At 43.3% G+C, this 18,437-nt stretch overlaps 1 protein-coding gene across 2 annotated transcripts; it reads left to right on the top strand.

Annotated features, from left to right (window-relative positions):
* The first annotated feature begins 268 nt into the window (after nt 1–268).
* Nucleotides 269–18,403, top strand: LOC143279093 (uncharacterized). Of its 2 annotated transcripts, none has more exons than XM_076583325.1 (16): nt 269–348; nt 1,106–1,179; nt 1,929–2,010; nt 2,536–2,650; nt 2,988–3,175; nt 4,690–4,814; nt 5,389–5,668; nt 6,526–6,587; nt 7,435–7,517; nt 8,340–8,604; nt 10,415–10,485; nt 10,975–11,094; nt 12,225–12,344; nt 13,707–13,848; nt 15,617–15,767; nt 17,582–18,403. In XM_076583325.1, the coding sequence occupies exons 1-16, from the start codon at nt 287–289 to the stop codon at nt 17,664–17,666; spliced, it is 2,025 nt and encodes a 674-aa protein (XP_076439440.1). In that variant the 5' UTR covers nt 269–286; the 3' UTR covers nt 17,667–18,403. The 2 variants fall into 2 exon arrangements, with proteins under 2 accessions (XP_076439440.1, XP_076439439.1); XM_076583324.1 differs by having other exon boundaries at nt 2,985–3,175.
* Nucleotides 18,404–18,437: the final 34 nt, after the last annotated feature.

The raw sequence follows: 18,437 nt of genomic DNA, 5'->3' as shown, positions 1-18,437 counted from the left end.
CATGCATCTTGTTTTTTTCCGTTTTTCGTCCCAGAGACCATGGAACTGTAACCAATAGGTGCAATAACTTAGGATGCTAGAATAGGAAATACTTTTTTTCTTTCTTTTTTTTCCCTTTTTTTAATTGTAAAAACAACGGTTTTGTTGCACGCATTTGGACCATTTAACTTGCCAATCACCTTGTTATGGTCGTCCCAGCTGCCTTGTATATACTTAAACAAGCCCTGAAATTCAAGGTTGTCAAGAAACTCAACTCTTCCGTATCACCAGGCGCGCGAGCTTCAAGATGGCGTCTAAGCGAGTGCTATATAAACCTGTCCAAACAAATGTGGGGAAGACAAGAAACAGGTTAGATTTTTGTAACAATTTGTCATTCTCACAAAGCAAATCAACATATGCAGAATGGAATTGACAGTAAATTTATTTTTTACTGTCAAAGCAAAGCTGGTGCACAATATTTTATCATGTTATCACAGGGTAGTCACAATGACAGAAAATGGAAGGAATAGATAAGCAGAAAATATATTGAGAGTACCAGTGAAACATATATAACACAGCTGATACGTGTTTCAGTTTGCAGGATAACACATTCACTCAGCAAAATAAAAGTACACATGCGCATGTGTCATGTGCACTTTTAGTTTACAATCCCATTAGTAGGTACTCCAATGGTTAGGGGTTACTTTATATTACATTCATTGCTGATTATATATATATATATATATATATATATATATTAGCATAACCAACCAGAAGAGTATTTCCATTAAAACTATTATTTAACAATCGATAACAACTGATAATTAATGATATCCCAGTAGATGTAATGGCAAAGAGTAACATTTATAAAGTGACAGTTCCTTCAAATTATGACCAAAATGATGTCATCGCATAGCCACACCCACAGTGACAATCTCACTCCAAACAGCTTTTTCATAACACACACACACACACACACACACACACACACACACACACACACAAATATATGTATATTATATGTATATATATATATATATATATGATGTGTTGGAAATGTGTTAGTGTTTAATCTTCATTGGCTGACTGTTGTACTTGTAGTCATTGTAATGTTGATGTGTTGTAGACGTCCATTAACTCAGGGGCGTCTGGTGACTGCTCCAGCCCATCCTTCATCTTCAGCTCCTCGATTAAAGCAAGGTGAGGAAATTAGCAGATATGTTCTTGCAGTTGTTTGTTCTTTATATGTTCTTGCAGTTGTTTGTTCTTTTGTAAGTTACTGTCTTCATTGTTGTGTTCTGTTCTCTTAGTTTTGATATGAAAAAAACTTTTTGTTGCTGTAGTTCTCTTAAACACATATTAATTTTGTGGTGTTGTGAGTACATACATGCATTGTTTTTAGTACTGAACAGATATGTCCAGTTAATGTTTCAGAGCTACATTGAGAAAAATTGTTAGAATGCTATGATTGACTCACTTTTTTTTCTTTCTTTTTTTTGTTGTTGTTTTGTTTTTGTTTTTTTGTTTTTTTGTTAGTGTGTTCCAGTTGATAATTTGATTTTCAGAACTTAGACTCAGTTTCAGAATTTTTCATTACAATCTCCATTCTGCAGATCTTGAGTTAGGTGAGGTTTTTCACAGAAGTGAGTGCACATTTTAAAAAATAATCTGATCTTTCATTTCTGATTCTACTTTTTGATACAGATAATTGCTCTCTATTTGATACAGATAACTGCTCTCTAAGTTCAAATTTAGATACATATTATCAGCAAACTAGAATCCAAAGTTCTATTTTTTTAGTTTTCCCGACATAATGGTTGATCTGAGGTGATAGTTGTCCTGACGTGATAGTTGTCCTGATGTGATATTTGAAAGAGGAAGAAAAAGAGGTAGAGAAAGAAGTGACGAGATGTGTCAGGTGACTAGTGGCAATAGACTGTTTGTGACAGGTGTGGTGAACCAGAAGGAGGGACAGGGGATGGCAGTGACCTCACAGGCTATCAGGGATGACCCCCAAACCACACCCAGAAGGTGAGCTGTCAGTCAGTCCAGTCTGGTGGAGAGACGGGAGATAGAGAAATGAAGTGTTAGTGTTATTGTGTGGTTCTGTGTATACTGTGCATGTGCTGCAAACCTCTCTGTGTGTGCTGCATGCTTGTGTGTTTCTGTATGTATGTTGTGTGCGTGTGTTGTGCTGTGTTGTGTGGGTTTTGTGTGTGCTTGCTGTGCCTGTGCTTGCTGTGTCTGTGTGTGCTGTATGTGTGTGGAGTTAAAAGGCAGGTGGTGAAGTGTGTAGAGCGTTTGACAGGGCCTCTGTGTGTGTGTGTGTGTGTGTGTGTGTGTGTGTGCTTGCTGTGTCTGTGCGTACTGTGTGTGTGGAGATAGAAGCAGACAGGTAAATAAGGTACATGGTGAATTGTGGAATGTGTTGGACAGGACCTTTGTGTGTGCGTGCGTGTGTGTGTGTGGCTGTATGTATGTGTGTGTGTGTGCTGTGTGTGAAGATAGAATCAAACAGTTTAAAAGACAGGTGGTGAAGTATATAGTGTTATACAGGGCAGTGCCACGGGTGAGTCATCAGCATTCCCCTGTGGCCACTCCCCCTATACACACCCTGGACCTGTCTGACAGTGAGGACGACAACCTGGATGCACAGCCACCCACTCTGAGGGTAATACAGCTGGCTTTCTCTCCCACACATCTGACAATCAAAACACAAGCACCTTAGAAAAATTGAGTGTCATGAAATCTATGAAACCAGATAATGAGTGTAGGCTTACAGTTCTCATTTTGTCGGGTTTTTTTTATAATTTTTACTGCTTTTATAGTATTGCAAGTGGTGTGTGTGTGTGTGTTTGCTATATTAGCTTATATTGTTTTTGTTATTAGAACTGTAAAATAAAGCATACAATGAAAAGGGTATAAAAACATCAGTGACACAGTATTTTGACAGATTTACGTTTGCTGAAAAAAACGGAGTTATGGTTACACTCCATGTCTGATAGCAGTCTGGCACCCCATCAAGACATGCAGCAGTGCAGTCGTCAGGGCGACAGGTTGTGGTGGAGACGGTACCCCAGGTGATGGTGCTGGATGCCTCCCTGGTGAGTGCCTCCCCACACCATGCAGACGTGGAGTGTGTGGTGGGCTACGAGAGGTCGCCAGCCACCGTCATCTGCCATACTCACTCTCCACGGTACTGGTCTGTCACTGCAGGATGTGCAGTGTTTGTGTACATGAACACTGTCCTTCAGTGCTTGTGTTAGTTTTCTCTGTTTGTGTCAGCTTTCTCTCTCTAGAGGCCCTGTATATTGTATTATATTGTATTGTATATTTTGTCGCAACAGATTTGTCTGAAAATCGTGCTGCTCTCCTACAGGAGTTAATGTCACCACAGAACAGTGCTACCTCTTTTTTTCGTTTTTTGTTGTTGATGTCTTTTCCTGTCTGCAAGTGTATTTGGATTTCTTTTTTTTTCTTTTTTTCTTTTTATACTATCAAAGTGGATTTTTCTTCAGAATTTAGCCAGGGACAACCCTTTCGTTGCCATGATTTCTTTTATATGCGCAAAGTGCATGCAGCACACAGACCATAGTTTATCATCTTATCCAAAAGACTAACTCCCACGTCATCATTCATAGCCTAGTGGAAGGGGGGGACTGAAAATCATGGTCCATATATGGGACTCAATCCAGTGGACACCCACTTCCTAGTCAGGTACATTACCTCTTGGCCACCACTTTGTTTTCTCTGTGTCAGCTTTCTCCCTCTGCAGGCCCTGTGTCATCACAGTGCTTTCTTTTGTTGACCATCTAAGTGTGTCTGAGATACTGTTACTTTCCATACCCTTTATAGGGTAAAAGCATTAAGTTAAATGTGTAACTGATCTGTCTCTGTGTGTGTGTGTGTGTGTGTGTGTGTGTGTGTGTGTGAACAGAGGCAGTGATGATGATGGTGATGGTAATGACAACAATGATGATGTGACAGAGAGGAGGCAGTGATGATGATAGTGATGGTGATGATGTGACAGAGAGGAGGCAGTGATGATGATAGTGATGGTAATGATGATGTGACAGAGAGGGTGCAGTGATGATGGTAATGACAACAATGATGATGTTACAGAGAGGAGGCAGTGATGATGATGGTGATGATAATCATGACAGTGAAGGTGTGACAGAGGAGGCAGTGATGATGATGGTGATGATAATGACAATAGTGATGATGATGATGATGGTGATGATGATAATGACAATAATGATGATATGACAGAGAGGAGGCAGTGATGATGTGACAGAGAAGGGCAATGATGATGATGGTGATGATTATGATGACAATGATGATGTGACAGAGAGGAGGCAGTGATGATGATGGTGATGTGAGAGAGAGGAGGCAGTGATGATGTTGCTGATGGTGATGATGACAATCATGATGTTACAGAGAGGAGGCAGTGATGATGATGGTGATGATAATCATGACAGTGAAGGTGTGACAGAGGAGGTAGTGATGATGATGGTGATGATAATTATGTGACAGAGAGGGGGCAGTGATGATGATGATGTTATAGAGATGAGGCGGTGATGATGATGGTGATAATGACGGCTATGATGATTTGACAGAGAGAGGCAATGTTGATGATGATGATGATGATTTGACAGAGAGGAGGCAGTGATGATGATGGTGATGATAATGATGACAATGATGATGTGACAGAGAGGAGGCAGTTTGGGCAGTGCGTGAGGATCAGGTGCCCAAAGCAAAGAACTCGTCCCCTCATTTGAGTCAGCCAGCAGCCATCTCTCCTCTATCTGATGCTGCTGCCCACCACCATCACTCTGGTAGGTTGTTGTGATTTGACAGAGAGAGGCAATGATGATGATGATGACAATGATGATTTGACAGAGAGGAGGCAGTGATGATGATGGTGATGATGACAGTGTGACAGAGAGGTGTTGTTATTGTCATCATGAAAGTCATGATCATTATCATCATCAGTACAGTCACATCACATCAGACATGCTGTAGTCCTGTTAACCTCATCTGTAGTCCTGACATCATCACCTGTAATCCTGTCGACCTCACCTGTAGTCCTGTCCTCCTCACCTGTAGTCCTTTTGACCTCACCTGATATCCTCACCTGTAGTTCTGTTGACCTCACCTGGTCCTGTTATCCTCACTTGTAGTCCTGTTGGCCTCATCTGTAGTCCTGTTGACCTCACCTATTGTCCTCTCCTGTAGTCCTGTTGACCTCACCTGTCATCCTGTGATCCTCACCTGTAGCCCTGTTGACCTCACCTGTTGTCCTCCCCTGTAGCCCTGTTGATCCTCCTCTGTAGTCTTGTTGACCTCACCTGTTGTCCTCCCCTGTAGCCCTGTTGATCCTCACCTGTACTGTAGTCATGTTGTTCTCAGGTGATGTGGACCCTGACGGTGGTGGTGCACCCCCACCCCAGGAGGATGAGGTGAGCACACTGGTGTCCAGGTCATCAGCCCAGCGGAGGAAGGTGGAGTCGGTCAGGCAGAAGCACCCTGTGCCCAGGCTGGCCCAGCCCAGCTTTGAGGACTCTGAGGAGGTGGAGAGGGGGGACACTGCAGGAGGCAGACAGAGAGCGGCTGTGTCCGCCCCCTCCGAGGTCACCAGTGACAGCGACGCCTGCTCCTTGTTTGAATACGTGCCTCAAGCCCGAAGCAGGTAAAACACTGCTGGCATATGCTTTGAGCAGGTTGTGTGAGAGAGATCTTCAGTTCAGTGGATGAAAGAGAGGGAGTGCTTATGATTATTAGTGTAAGAAAGTGTTAGTGTATGTATTAGAGGATATGAAAATAAGTCTTTTATAAGAAATAAGATATATAAAAAAAATTTTAAAATAGAGCAGGTGTGTGTGTGTGTGTGTGTGTGTTGTCTGCAAAGTGCCATTAGTGCTGTGGAGATCTAGGCATTGGTTCAGAAATCTAAACTAATTTTTGTGAGTGTGTGTGTGTGTTTGTAGCTGTTTTTTGGGATGGGGGTGGAGGAAGAGTCAGTTTCAATTTTTGAAACTAATATTTTCACACCAGCGTATGCCACAATTTCAGGTTGAGTACTGTCAGTATGGTGACAACTGGCGCATTCAGCCAGACATGGGGCAGTACTCTGATGGTGACAGACCTCATGGACAGTAGCTTATTGTCAGCTTCAAGCCTCTATCAATAATAATATCATTTATTTTCAGTCTGATATCATCATCTTAGATGAACAGACTATAAATATATAAACCAACCAAGCATCTATCAGTTGTTGTTTTTTTGTATTTGGAGGAAATAGTTTAAATAGGTAAAACATTTTCCTTAAAAATATTGACTGATAAACTAGCAAGGTACAAAGTAAAACGATAAAGTGCACAGTTCAGTGAACATGACAAGTATTGTTCTGTTGTGCTTCTATCTGACAATATGTGTGGATACCATAGGTTGTATGAACTATGTCCATACTGTGTGACTTTGAGGTGGACAGGGTTTTTTTTTTTATCTCTAGTTCTGTGTACTGTCTGATGTGTATGTTGCTCTCAGACCAAAGACAGCAGAGGAAGGCAGCAAAGCGGTTCCTCCAAAGTCAGCCAAGAAGAAGAAGGGTGAGTGTATTTACCAGTTATATCTTTGCTTCCTCTGCATTAGAACTGTGCTTGAGTGTGAATGACTGGTGTGTAAGCTGTTTGTCACAGCAAAAGATTCTGCACTATATACTTTTGATTTTATTATTAGTATCATGGTTGCTTGTCCTCAGCTACCTGTGTGAAGTCAGACTCATGATTTCAATGTGTTGTTTGGATCAGAAAATGAGATGTAAAATATGAAAACGTCTATCATACCAAAAGCAGATGTGGAAAAGCGAGAAATGTGAACAGTACAGACAGATAAACTGTCTTTCTGTTGATAGATAAACTGTTCGCGAACTCTCACTTGAAAAAAGCAACTAACCTGTGGCAAAATGTTCCTCTGCGGTTCAGACACCAGTTATCCATGTCAGTGTTCAGTGGATTACATGAACACAAACACACCCAGTAGGCACTCCCCCCTGCTCCTTCCCCACAAATGGAAGTACCATTGAACATGAAACTGTGGGTGTAATATGTTCTACTGGGAAGAAAAGACTGAAGCGTTTTCTTTCAGTTTATGTGTGTGTGTGTGTGCCTTACAGACAGAAAAAAAAAATGATTGTAATATTTTGTCATTGGTGAAGCCAGGATTTCATTTTTCCATATTTCAAAAAACAAAAGTTTGAGGCTGTGGTGTTGGTTATAATAGTTTTTAGCTATGGTGTTGATAATAAAAGTCATAGGATGTGGTGTTGATGATAAAAGTTTTAGGCTGTGGTGTTGGTAATAAAAGTTTTAGGTTGTGGTGTCAATGATTCAAGCTTTAGGCTATGGCATTGATGAAGGAACAGACTGTACAGACATGGCGGTCTTTTCCATACAGGAGGGAGAACTGTGCCTTCACGCTACATGCAAAGCGCCACGTCCAAAAAAGGGAACTCGTCCACTTCACTGCCATTGGACAAGGTCAGTTGTCCACTCTCTCCTTTGGTGGGGGCTAGGGGGTGGGGAGTTGGGGGATGTGGAGGGGCCTCAGCCTGGGTTTCTTCAAAGTGCCACTGTTTGTTTTATTCAGTTTTGGGTTCAGCTCAGCCCTTTAGTCACTGTTTTTCTATAAACTGTTGCATTTACAAGTCTTTTTACATGTTGCTCCATTGTTGGACTAAGAGTCATAACCTTTGGGGACCTTTCACCGTACAAAAAGTATCCACACCTTCAGGAACTTCTGCATTGTAAAATTTCTGTTTAATGTATAGCCATCTGGGTTGGGTTTTTTTGTTGTTGTTTTTTTGTTGGTTTTGGGGGGTTTTTTGTTGCTTTTTTCCAGCCATTGTTTTTTTGGTTGTCTTTCTGTCATGTCTGCTTTGTGGTTCACTGATGTGTAGTGTTTTTGGGAGCACCTCTCCCCATGTCTTGACTACATCTACTGGGTGGTGTCATGTTAATGATTATAATAAGTTATATGCGCCTTTCCATGTAAAATATGATTAATTGTTATGTACAGTGTAAAAATAGATAGCATTTAAACACATACTAACATACCAACAGAAAAACATCGCACACAGCACATCTCAACACACATATCATGCAACACAACGTGACGGTGTTATCATACAGCCTTCTGTCACTATGATGTGTGTGGTGTGAGCACAGACCCTCCTGTCCAAGAAGAGTTTGACCCACAGAAAAACAGCGCACACAGCATAACGTCTCAACATACATACAACACAACGTGATGATGTCATCATACAGCCTGCTCTCACTACTATGTGTGTGGTGTGAGTGCAGACCCTCCCAGCCAAGAAGAGCTTGATCTGCACGTCCTCCATGAACACCAACAACAGTGGTACCCAGATGCCCAGGAAGAAAGCGGCCAGCAACTCCCGCACTGCTGCCCCCCACCACCTGTCAGGTGGCAGCAGCCCTGACCAAGGCCAGAGTCAGAGTGCACCCCAGGGCAAAACCTCCACCCCGACACACGACGGGGTGCCCATCATGGCATCCTGTGATGCCTCGGCCATCCACCCAGAACTGTCGATGCTGTCTGCTATAGGTTAGACTGGCCTCTTCCTGTGCCTGTTCTGTGGACAGAGTGTGTGTTGAGAAATGTCCTTTTGTCTGGTCAGCTGCTGATTGTCCAGGGTTTATGCAGAGACTTGTAAGTCCAGAAAAATCTTGGGCAGGAAAAAAACTGAAGAGCGGTTTCCAGGGCTGAAAAAGTTTTTGAAAAAGTATGTTTTGATCTTCTGGTTCTGGAAGTCATGAGTTTTTATGTAACCCTTGATCACTATCATTCAATAAAGAGCAAAATGCATGGAAAAAAAATTGTAAACACACGCACACAATTAAACAAATAAAAAGTGGTGAAAATTGAACATCAACACTAACTCTTGTCATTGGGGTTTCCACTATCTCTTTGATCAGCAGTGTAGCAGTAATTTTTTTTATATTCATTTTGGCTTTCAGTTGGTAAGGAAAACGTTCAGTCTGGTCTGGAAACAGTATGGAATTTTGTCTGGTCACATTTGTCAGAACCCTGAAATTACCTGTCTGCTGTCCAGTATGGCTCTGTGCCCATGGTCCTGGTTGGCTGCTTCATGAATTTTGCAGCACAGAGGTTTGCTGCTTTGCTCAGATTGAATTCTAGTGCTGCTGCTGGACTCTCGTGTGTGTGTGTCTGAGTGGGGGAGGAATGCGGTTAAGGTATGGCAGAGAACACAGCAGGTAGACACTGAAAAAGGTTGATAATGAATCATCATGATTAATTACACAGGATATGTGTCTCATAAGGTATGTAATCATTGTGTATGCATAAATAAAAACTTGTGTAACACTAGAACTTGAAACATGGTGTGTAACACACCAGTATAACAGATACCATGTTGTGTAACATACCAGTGTAACTGATAACATGGTGTGTAACACCAGTATACTTGATATTTGGTGTCATATACTGTACCATGTCAAAATGATGCAAACTAGGCCTATCGGTTTGCTCTGCTTGGCCAAATTTCGCGCAGCTAACAATGAAAAGTCTTGCCAGGTTCGCTGTTAGCCAATCAAATGCTTCTAAAAGCTCCAAGTGCTGAATCATTCCTTTGGCCAAGGCTCTCCACGCCATCTTGTCAGGTTTACGCTCTGTCTCGTTTTACGCTTTTTTTGGCTAATAAGTGTATTCATTTGGCCTTATTTTGCTGCGGGCGGCTTGTGTTTATTGTATTCTTACATTTTGTGTACTCGATTCGACTCGGCCCCCTTGAACCGTTCGTTTTTCTTTACCTCTAAGTCAGTCCTGTCTTTCCTTTCTCTGTTGGGGATCGGATTTTCGCTAGGTGCCTAAACACGGGTACCATGCCTCATATGCCATCCCACGACGGCAGGAATCATGATGCTGGGATTGAGACTTGGCAAGAGACTCTCCCAGGGCCGGAGCTCATGATTCCTCCCGATAGGGACCGCGGCAGTGCGTCTTTAGACGCTGATCGCGGAGGCGACACTCGTACCAGTAAAACAGTCATGAAGGGGACCTTGGGGAAAGGGATACGAGCGTCGCCTCCCGAGGTGTCCCAGTGCGAGGCAGGGAAAGGGGGGAGTGGCAAGTCCTCTCTTGGCGGTGGGGACTCACGGTTAGGCGCGAACTCCCAAGGGGAGGCTGCGCCCGGCCGTTACCCAGGTCCCCACTCAGAGACGGCCCTCAGGGGCCCCATCAACAGCTACCATGATGTGTAACACACCAGTTCAACATATAACAGTGTATAACATACTAGTATAACAGATAGCACAGTGCGTAACACATCAGTATGTGACAGGTAACGCAATGTGTAACACACAAGTACATAACAGATGACATGGTGTGTCCACAGATGCCAGTCAGCTGAGGCTGGGTGCCGGCAGTGGACCGTCCGGCAGTCATAGGTCTCCACGGAAACAGAAGGTATGGCATGCCTCATGTTTGTCTTTGGTTCATAACATCAGGTGTCACTGCATTCAGTCCCATTGGGTTCAGTCCTTTGGTGTCACTGCATTCATACCCACTCACAGGCCACTGGTTTCAGTCCCCTGATGTCACTGCACTCAGTCCCACTGGTTTCACTCCCTCTGGTGTCATTGCACTCAGTCCCACTGGTTTCAGTCCCCTGACATTGTTGCACTCAGTGCCACTGGTTTCAGTCTTATGGTGTCACTGCACTCAGTCTTACTGGTTTCAGTCCCCTGGTGTTGCATTCAGCAAAGGTGTGTGATTGGCATGTGTACATTGAAACCTGTGTAACAGTAAAGTTGTGTGACAGGTGCACAGTGATACCAGTATAACCGAAAAAATGTGTGACTGTGACAGCTGTACAGTGATGCCTGCTGTGTACCTGTGTGTGACTGTGACAGCTGTCACAGTGATACCTGTTGTGTACCTGTGTTTGACCAACAGAAAGTGGACCTGCGGGCTCAGCAACAGCGCCTGGATCTGAGCTACGCCCGCTGCCTGCAGTGGCTGTTCCTGGCCTCTAAGGCAGAACTGTGCCTGCAGCAACAGGAGAAAGACGCCATGGTCTGTGACCTCCTCTGTGTCCGTCTCTGTTGTTCTTGTTGTTGCTGTTGTTGGTGTGTGTGCGTGTGTGTGTGTTTGTAAGAGTGAATGTATGTGAGAGATGTGTGTGTGTGTTTGTATGTATGTGTGTGCAAGCACAGGAGAAAGACGCCATGGTCTGTGGCCTCATCTATGTATGTCTCTGTTGTTCTTGTTGTGTGTGTGTGAGTGAGTTTGTGTGTGTGTGTGTGTATGTATGTTTGCAAGCCACTTACCTGTTGGCTGGAGAAAGACTCCATGGTCTGTAGCCTCCTCTGTATCCGTCACTGTTATTGTTGTTGTTGTGTGTGTGTGAGAATGAGTGTGTGTAAGTGTGTGTGTTTGTACGTATGTGTGTGTATGCGTGCAAGCCACCTACATGTGGGGCAGGAGAAAGACTCCATGGTCTGTGGCCTCCTCTGTTTTTGTTGTTGTGTGTGTGTGAGTGAGTGTGTGTAAGAGTTTGTGTGTTTGTATGTATGTGTGTGTATGTGTGCAAGCCACCTACCTGTTGGCTGGAGAAAGACTCCATGGTCTGTGTCCTCCTCTGTTGGTGTGTGTGTGTGTGAGACTGCGTGCGTACGTGTGTGTGTGTGTGTGTATGGGAGAGACAGACAGAGAGAGTGACACCTGTCTAGGGCTGAAGAAACATGCCATTATCTGTGTCCTCCTCTCGGTCTCTGTTCCTGTGGGACATGTTGGTCAGTGTTTAGATTTAGAAAGGAGTACTGTGAGACAGTTAACAACAAAGCTTTTGAGTTACGTGAACTCCTGGGATGTCCAGGGTGCATCCTCATATTTTTCTGTTTGCAGTAAAACAAGATACTGTATCAGATTGTGTATTGACCAGTCAGATACAAGACTGGACTGTACATTAACCAGTCAGTCAAACTTCAAGCAGAACACATTCAGATCTGGCTGTGTTGTGTTATGGTGGTGAACTAATGGGGGCGATCACATGACAGTGACAGTGCAGACACAATGCAGTCAGCGTGTAACATGTACATTATGTGTGTGATGTGTTTATGATGGGTGTGATGTGTACATGATGGGTGTGATGTGTTCATGATGGGTGTAATGTGTACATGGTGTGTTTGGGTGTGTGTGTACAGCGACAGCTCCATGCACTGTGGGCGCTACTGGAGAAGACGCGTCAGGAGAAAGCGCATTTGGAGCAAGACATGGCCAGACTGCGTCACCTCAACATGCTGGACCAACAACTGGACACCCAGGTCAGGGGTCACTCCATGCAGGGTGTGGGAGGGGTGTCAGCACTGTAGTAGAAGGTGTGCCGTGTCAAGTCAAGTTTATCAACCTATTGGCAAAAAGCCCATAAGATCAAGTTGTTCAGGGCTTGGGGCTTGGAAAGTAAAGGTTATGTTGTTTGAGGGGGCAAGTTCAGGTGTCTGGGAGGGAGGTGTGCCCTGCCTGTCAAAGGTGGGGTAAAATCCCGGTAGTGGAAGGTGTCCAAATTTTGTTTTGGTCTTACTCAAGAGAGTGTCATTGAAGCAGTGTCATGAACTCAAAGAGAGATCTGTGATTTGTGTGTGTGGAAGCACAGTATTGAGCTGTGGCGTGTGGGTGTGTGTGATTATGGCATATACATTAGATGACAGTTATGAAAATTACCGTAAAGTTCGGGCTATTGAGCGCACTGGTATATAAGCCACACTCACTAAATTTTGAAAAAAATTGAACTTCATACGCACACTTATTACCAGTACCGGAACACATACCGATACTACAGAAAAGCTGTCAATACTGTAGGTTATGAAATAAACACAAGCAGAAACAACACAAAGAAAAGCAAGCGAAAATACTGCTAGTGCTACACAGAAAAATAAACACAACAAAATTAAGATCCTTAATTTAGGGATAGTCACATTTATTCAACATTGTCCTGCTCACTGAATCCACTGAAATCTTCATCTTCAGTGTCCTAGTTGAAGAGAACCAGCACAGCTTCCTCTGCCATCTTGTCACTGACTTCAGCCTCGTTTTCACTTGATGAACATGAACGCAAGGTGGAGGTTGCTGCTAGTTCATCGCTTGCACTGTCGTCTGCTAGGTCGATCGCCTTCGATTTGAAGGCTGCACCATAGGCATTACGTCGTGTTTTCGGCATGATGAGGGTGTGTGCTTGAGCAGAGTAGAACTGGATGCTGATCTGAAGGCATTAATGTGTGCGGATTTGATTTTTAAAGTGTGAACAGTTAGCACACTTAACTGAAGCTCATCCAAAAATTCATGGACAGAAATCATAATTTTGGTGAGTTGAAGGGCAGCTAAGAATAGATGAGAACGTGACACTCCCGGGATCGTTAAAATCCTCAAATAAGCCGCATCATTGTTTTAGCCGCAGAGGTTGAAGCTGGGAGAAAAAGTCACGGCTTATAGACCGAACTTTACCGTACTGTGTCACATGTGTGCTGAGACACAAGTGGACAAAAGAGTAGACTGTGAGCAGTGTGCTGTGTGTGTAAAGATGTGACTGTACAGAACGGCAGAGTGACACAGAAAAGTTTGATGCATGTGTGTGGGATGGAAGTGAGGGAAAAGGCATGGACACAAAGTGACGGGGAATGCCCTTTCAGCACCAAGCCCTGGAGCCAGTGGTGCGAGTGTTGCCAACACTGCAGAAAGACTTCGGTGGTCTGGCGAGTGCTGTGGACACCACGCGTCACCAGATCACTGTACGGGGCATCCACCTGCCTGACGACCAAGACTTCTACCTGGGTTCGTACTTCTGATGATTACTGCAGGAACTCTATCAACTGTGCAAGATCAGCACTCTGTTATGTGTATACAAATCTGATCTCTCCTGTCTCTGTGAGTGCCATCTCCTGTACACCCCTTCTCAATCACCACAGTCAGCTTCAGATCCACTCTGTTCCTGCGTTCCCAGATTTAAATACTCCACAGTTGGCCGCTGTTCTTTCTCTGTGTCTGGACATTACACTTATCTCTCTCTTTCACTTATCAAACCTCTGCACTAACCTGTCAAGTCTGGCCACAAAACCTTCCTCTTTACAAAACAGCCACCCCTTGCTCTTCCCAAGTTGTCCATGTGTGTATTCCAGTTCTTGTCCTTTCAAGTTTGACTGGAAAAATCAAATTGAGCTTCTAGTCCTTCAGATGAGTGGAAAAACCGAGGTCCCACATGCAGCATGCACTTGCCACACCGAAAAAGAACCCACAGCAACAAAAGGGTTGTCCTTTGACAAAATTCTGTGGAAGAAATCTACTCTGAATATATTGGCATGCACTCAAGGCCTGATTATGCACTTTGGGTTATGCTCCTGGTCAGGCATCTGCCTGGTGGATGTGGTGTAGCGTACATGGATTTGTCCAAACGCAGTGACAATCCTTGTGAAACTGAAACCAACAAACTGAAATGCATGTGTGTGTGTGGCTGATGTGTAAGTGCTTTGATTTGTCTGCACAAGATTCAGCACTATATAGATACTTTGTTATTATTATTATTATCAATACTGTCCAAGTTGACATGAAGTGTGTGCGTGCCGGGGGACAGTGTGAGGCAGTGATGCATCATGGTGTGACATGTGACTGAAGGGTTTGACTATTTGTGCTGTCACGTTTATACACACTGTGGTTTCCTGTCTTCATGACTGTGTCATGTGTTGTGTATTGACCATGCTGAACTTGCACTGGTGACCACTTCATTATTGACCATTCATATATTGTCTCTTATGTGTACTGGACATGTCAGTTGTCACAACATCTCAATAGAGGACAACATCATTGATCACATTAAATGCACAAGATCATGCCGAACAGCAACACTTCAGTACCACTGTTCGATTTGACATAGTTCATGTTCACCATCATATGAAATTGAAACCAAATCACATAGTACCAAATTTCAAGTGAACATGATCGTAGTTCACCATTACATCATGAAAAAACAGCAGTGTATGACTTGGGAGGAAATTTTTGGTGTGCAAGAAGATAATCAGAAGTGAACTGTTCATTTTTTGACAGCAAAACAGAAAGCAAAATGACAGAAGGAACTGAAAGCAAGCCTAGCATACTGGATTCTGATTAAACAAGTTAATGAAATGGGGCTTTACAACTGTGTACATTCAACTGAAGGCTGTAAAATTGTATTTTGAAATATGTGTGAAAAAAAAAGGATAACAGCTGATGAACAGAGTAACAGCGGAGTCCAGAAGCAGACAAAATCAAGTTATTCTGATCCAGTTTTTCGAAGATGTTGGTTTTCAGAAAGCAACACCTACTGTTAGCAGAGCCATAATGGAGGACTTTCACTTTTTTGCAGATATGGCTTATCAGATGTGTGAGCCTTATAATTTTTTTCTTTAAATTGAGGAGGTACGCCTCATGCTCTGCAGCACCTTGTAGGTTGAAAAGTACAGTATTTTGATCATCTGGTTAAAAAATTAATGGAAATGTCAATGTTGGAGGCATGTCCATTATTATTTGCATGAATATAACAGTACTTGTGCTCAATTCTCTTTTGCAGCCTCCCTAGAGCAGGTGTTAATGGAGAGTGAGCAGTTACTGGGCACACTCAGCACACTGACCCGGAAACAGGCCCCCGCAGTCAGCGACTTCTCCGATGCCTGTCAGGCCGTCCAACAAGCTGTTCATGACGAGTGTCTGGAGCTCAACAGGTAACACTGCTTGCTCAACGGGTTAACATGTGGCTCACCCACCAGGTAGCATAAGGCTTGCTCAGCAGGTAATAAAAGGTTTGCTCAGTGGGCAGGAGGAGGCCATCTGAACAAGTGACATACAGCTTACTCAACAGGTACTATAAGGTAGTTTAAGGCTTGCTCGGCAGGTGAAAGGTTTGCTCAATGGGCAGTATGAGGCTATCTGAACAAGTGACAGACAGTTTACTCAGCAGGTACTATAAGGCTCGCTCAATATATGGTTATCTGAATGGGTAAGCTTTGGCTTGCTCAACTGTGGACAGGGTCTGCTGTCCAAGAGGGAAAACAGCTCTCCAGTTATCCACTTACCTTCTGTGTAGTGCCGAATCTGATGTCATCAGATAGGAAAAAAATTGAACAGAAATGAAAAAGATATGACCCAAAACCATATGGTGCCAAAGTCTACACTAATATTTGAACAATGCAGCCAAGACATTTCCTAAAGTATTGCCTTTGATTGGGTGTTTACACCAGGGATGATACACCTTTGTGTGTGACTTGGTGTTTACACCAGGGATGATACACCTATATATGTGACTTGGTATTTACACCAGGGATGATATGCCCATGTGTATGATTTGGTGTTTACAATAAGGATAATATGTGTGTGACTTGATGTTTACAACAGGGATGATACACCTATGTTTGTGACTTAGTGTTTACACCAGGGATGTACACCTATATATGTGACTTGGTATTTACACCAGGGATGATACACCTATATATGTGACTTGGTATTTACACCAGGGATGATACATCTATGTTTGTGACTTCATGTTTACAACAGGGACGATACATCTCTGTGTGTGACTTGATGTTTACAACAGGGATAATACACCTGTGTTTGACTTAGTGTTTACAGTACGGATAATGTGTGTGACTTGATGTTTACAACAGGGATGATACACCTGTGTTTGTGACCTTGTGTTTACACCCGGGATGATACACCTATGTTTGTGACTTGGTGTTTACACCAGGGATGATACACCTATATATGTGACTTGGTATTTACACCAGGGATGATACACCAATATATGTGACTTGGTATTTACACCAGGGATGATACACCAATATATGTGACTTGGTATTTACACCCGGGATGATACACCTATATATGTGACTTGGTGTTTACACCAGGGATGATACACCTATATATGTGACTTGGTATTTACACCAGGGATGATACACCCATGTGTATGACTTGGTGTTTACAATAAGGATAATATGTGTGTGACTTGATGTTTACAACAGGGATGATACACCTGTGTTTGTGACTTTGTGTTTACACCCGGGATGATACCATTATATATGGGACTTGGTATTTACACCAGGGATGATACACCTATGTTTGTGACTTCATGTTTACAACAGGGATGATAGATCTGTGTGTGTGACTTGGTGTTTACACCAGGGATGATACACCCATGTATGTGACTTGATGTTTACAACAGGGATGATACACCTGTGTTTGTGACTTGTGTTTACAACAGGGATAATACACCTGTGTGTGACTTTATGTTTACAACAGAGATGATACACTTGTGTGTGTGACTTTGTTTACAACAGGGATGATGCACCTGTGTGTGTGACTTGATGTTTACAACATGGATAATATGTGTGTGACTTGATGTTTACAACAGGGATGTGTGTGACTTGGTGTTTACAACGGGGATAATATGTGTGTGACTTGGTGTTTACAATGGGGATGATATGTGTGTGACTTGGTGTTTACAACAGGGATGATACACCTGTGTGTGTGTGCATGTCTACAGGTGCGGAGAACTACTGTCAGCAGTGCAGAGCCTGACCACTCACGAAAACTCTCTGCGCATCCAGGCCATGCAGTCCATCAGGTGATGTCTGCTCTCACCTGCCACCTTCACCTGCTGTCCACACAGGGCAGACATCAGGTGATGCAGGTCATGGTGCTGTCCTGATGCCACTCCCATACCTGCCCCCCCACAAACCCATCCACCAACCCTGTACTGAGAGCCAGTGACCCACAGGTGCTACGGTCTGTACCTGGGTGACCAGAGACATGTGCAGCAACAGTGTGAGAGGGTGGGCCTCTGTGGCCAGCTGACAGTCTGACACAGTGTGGGGAAAGATCTGCCACCTGTGAAACAGGGCATGGAACACACACACACCCCTGTCACAAGCCACTTGGGATACCTTTTTATTTGAAAAAAATGTTTATTTTTATACTTGAGTGTCAGTTTGTTTTTGTTCTTACTGCCTCTAGCCACTTCTTTGAATTATTTTATAATTTGTGTTTGTTTTTCAAATGAAACTTTTTAGTGTTCAAATGCATGTTTAACACATCAATGTTTACATTTTGTAGCGCGGTTGAGCACGTCTTTGATGGAAAGGCGCTATATGTATTAAATTATTATGTTGCAGTCAGTTGACTGGGAAGAAAAACAGGATCCAGTGAGCAGGTGAGAAATGGGCACACAACTTCTTGAGTGAATTCTTGAGTGCAAAATGAATTCTTTGTCTTCAAGTATACAATTAAGAGAACATGTTTGTGATGAATGGAATCTGTAAAGTATAGCTGAGGAAGAAATACAGCCAACACATTGGCAATCGACTGATCTCTGAAAGTGGTTTGGTGTGATGTGTGCATTT

The sequence above is a fragment of the Babylonia areolata genome, chromosome 2 (assembly GCF_041734735.1).
Source record: "Babylonia areolata isolate BAREFJ2019XMU chromosome 2, ASM4173473v1, whole genome shotgun sequence".
In the NCBI taxonomy this organism is placed as follows: domain Eukaryota; kingdom Metazoa; phylum Mollusca; class Gastropoda; order Neogastropoda; family Buccinidae; genus Babylonia; species Babylonia areolata.
The sequence above is the reverse complement of the archived record's forward strand: the minus strand, read 5'-3'. Positions and strand labels throughout refer to the sequence as shown.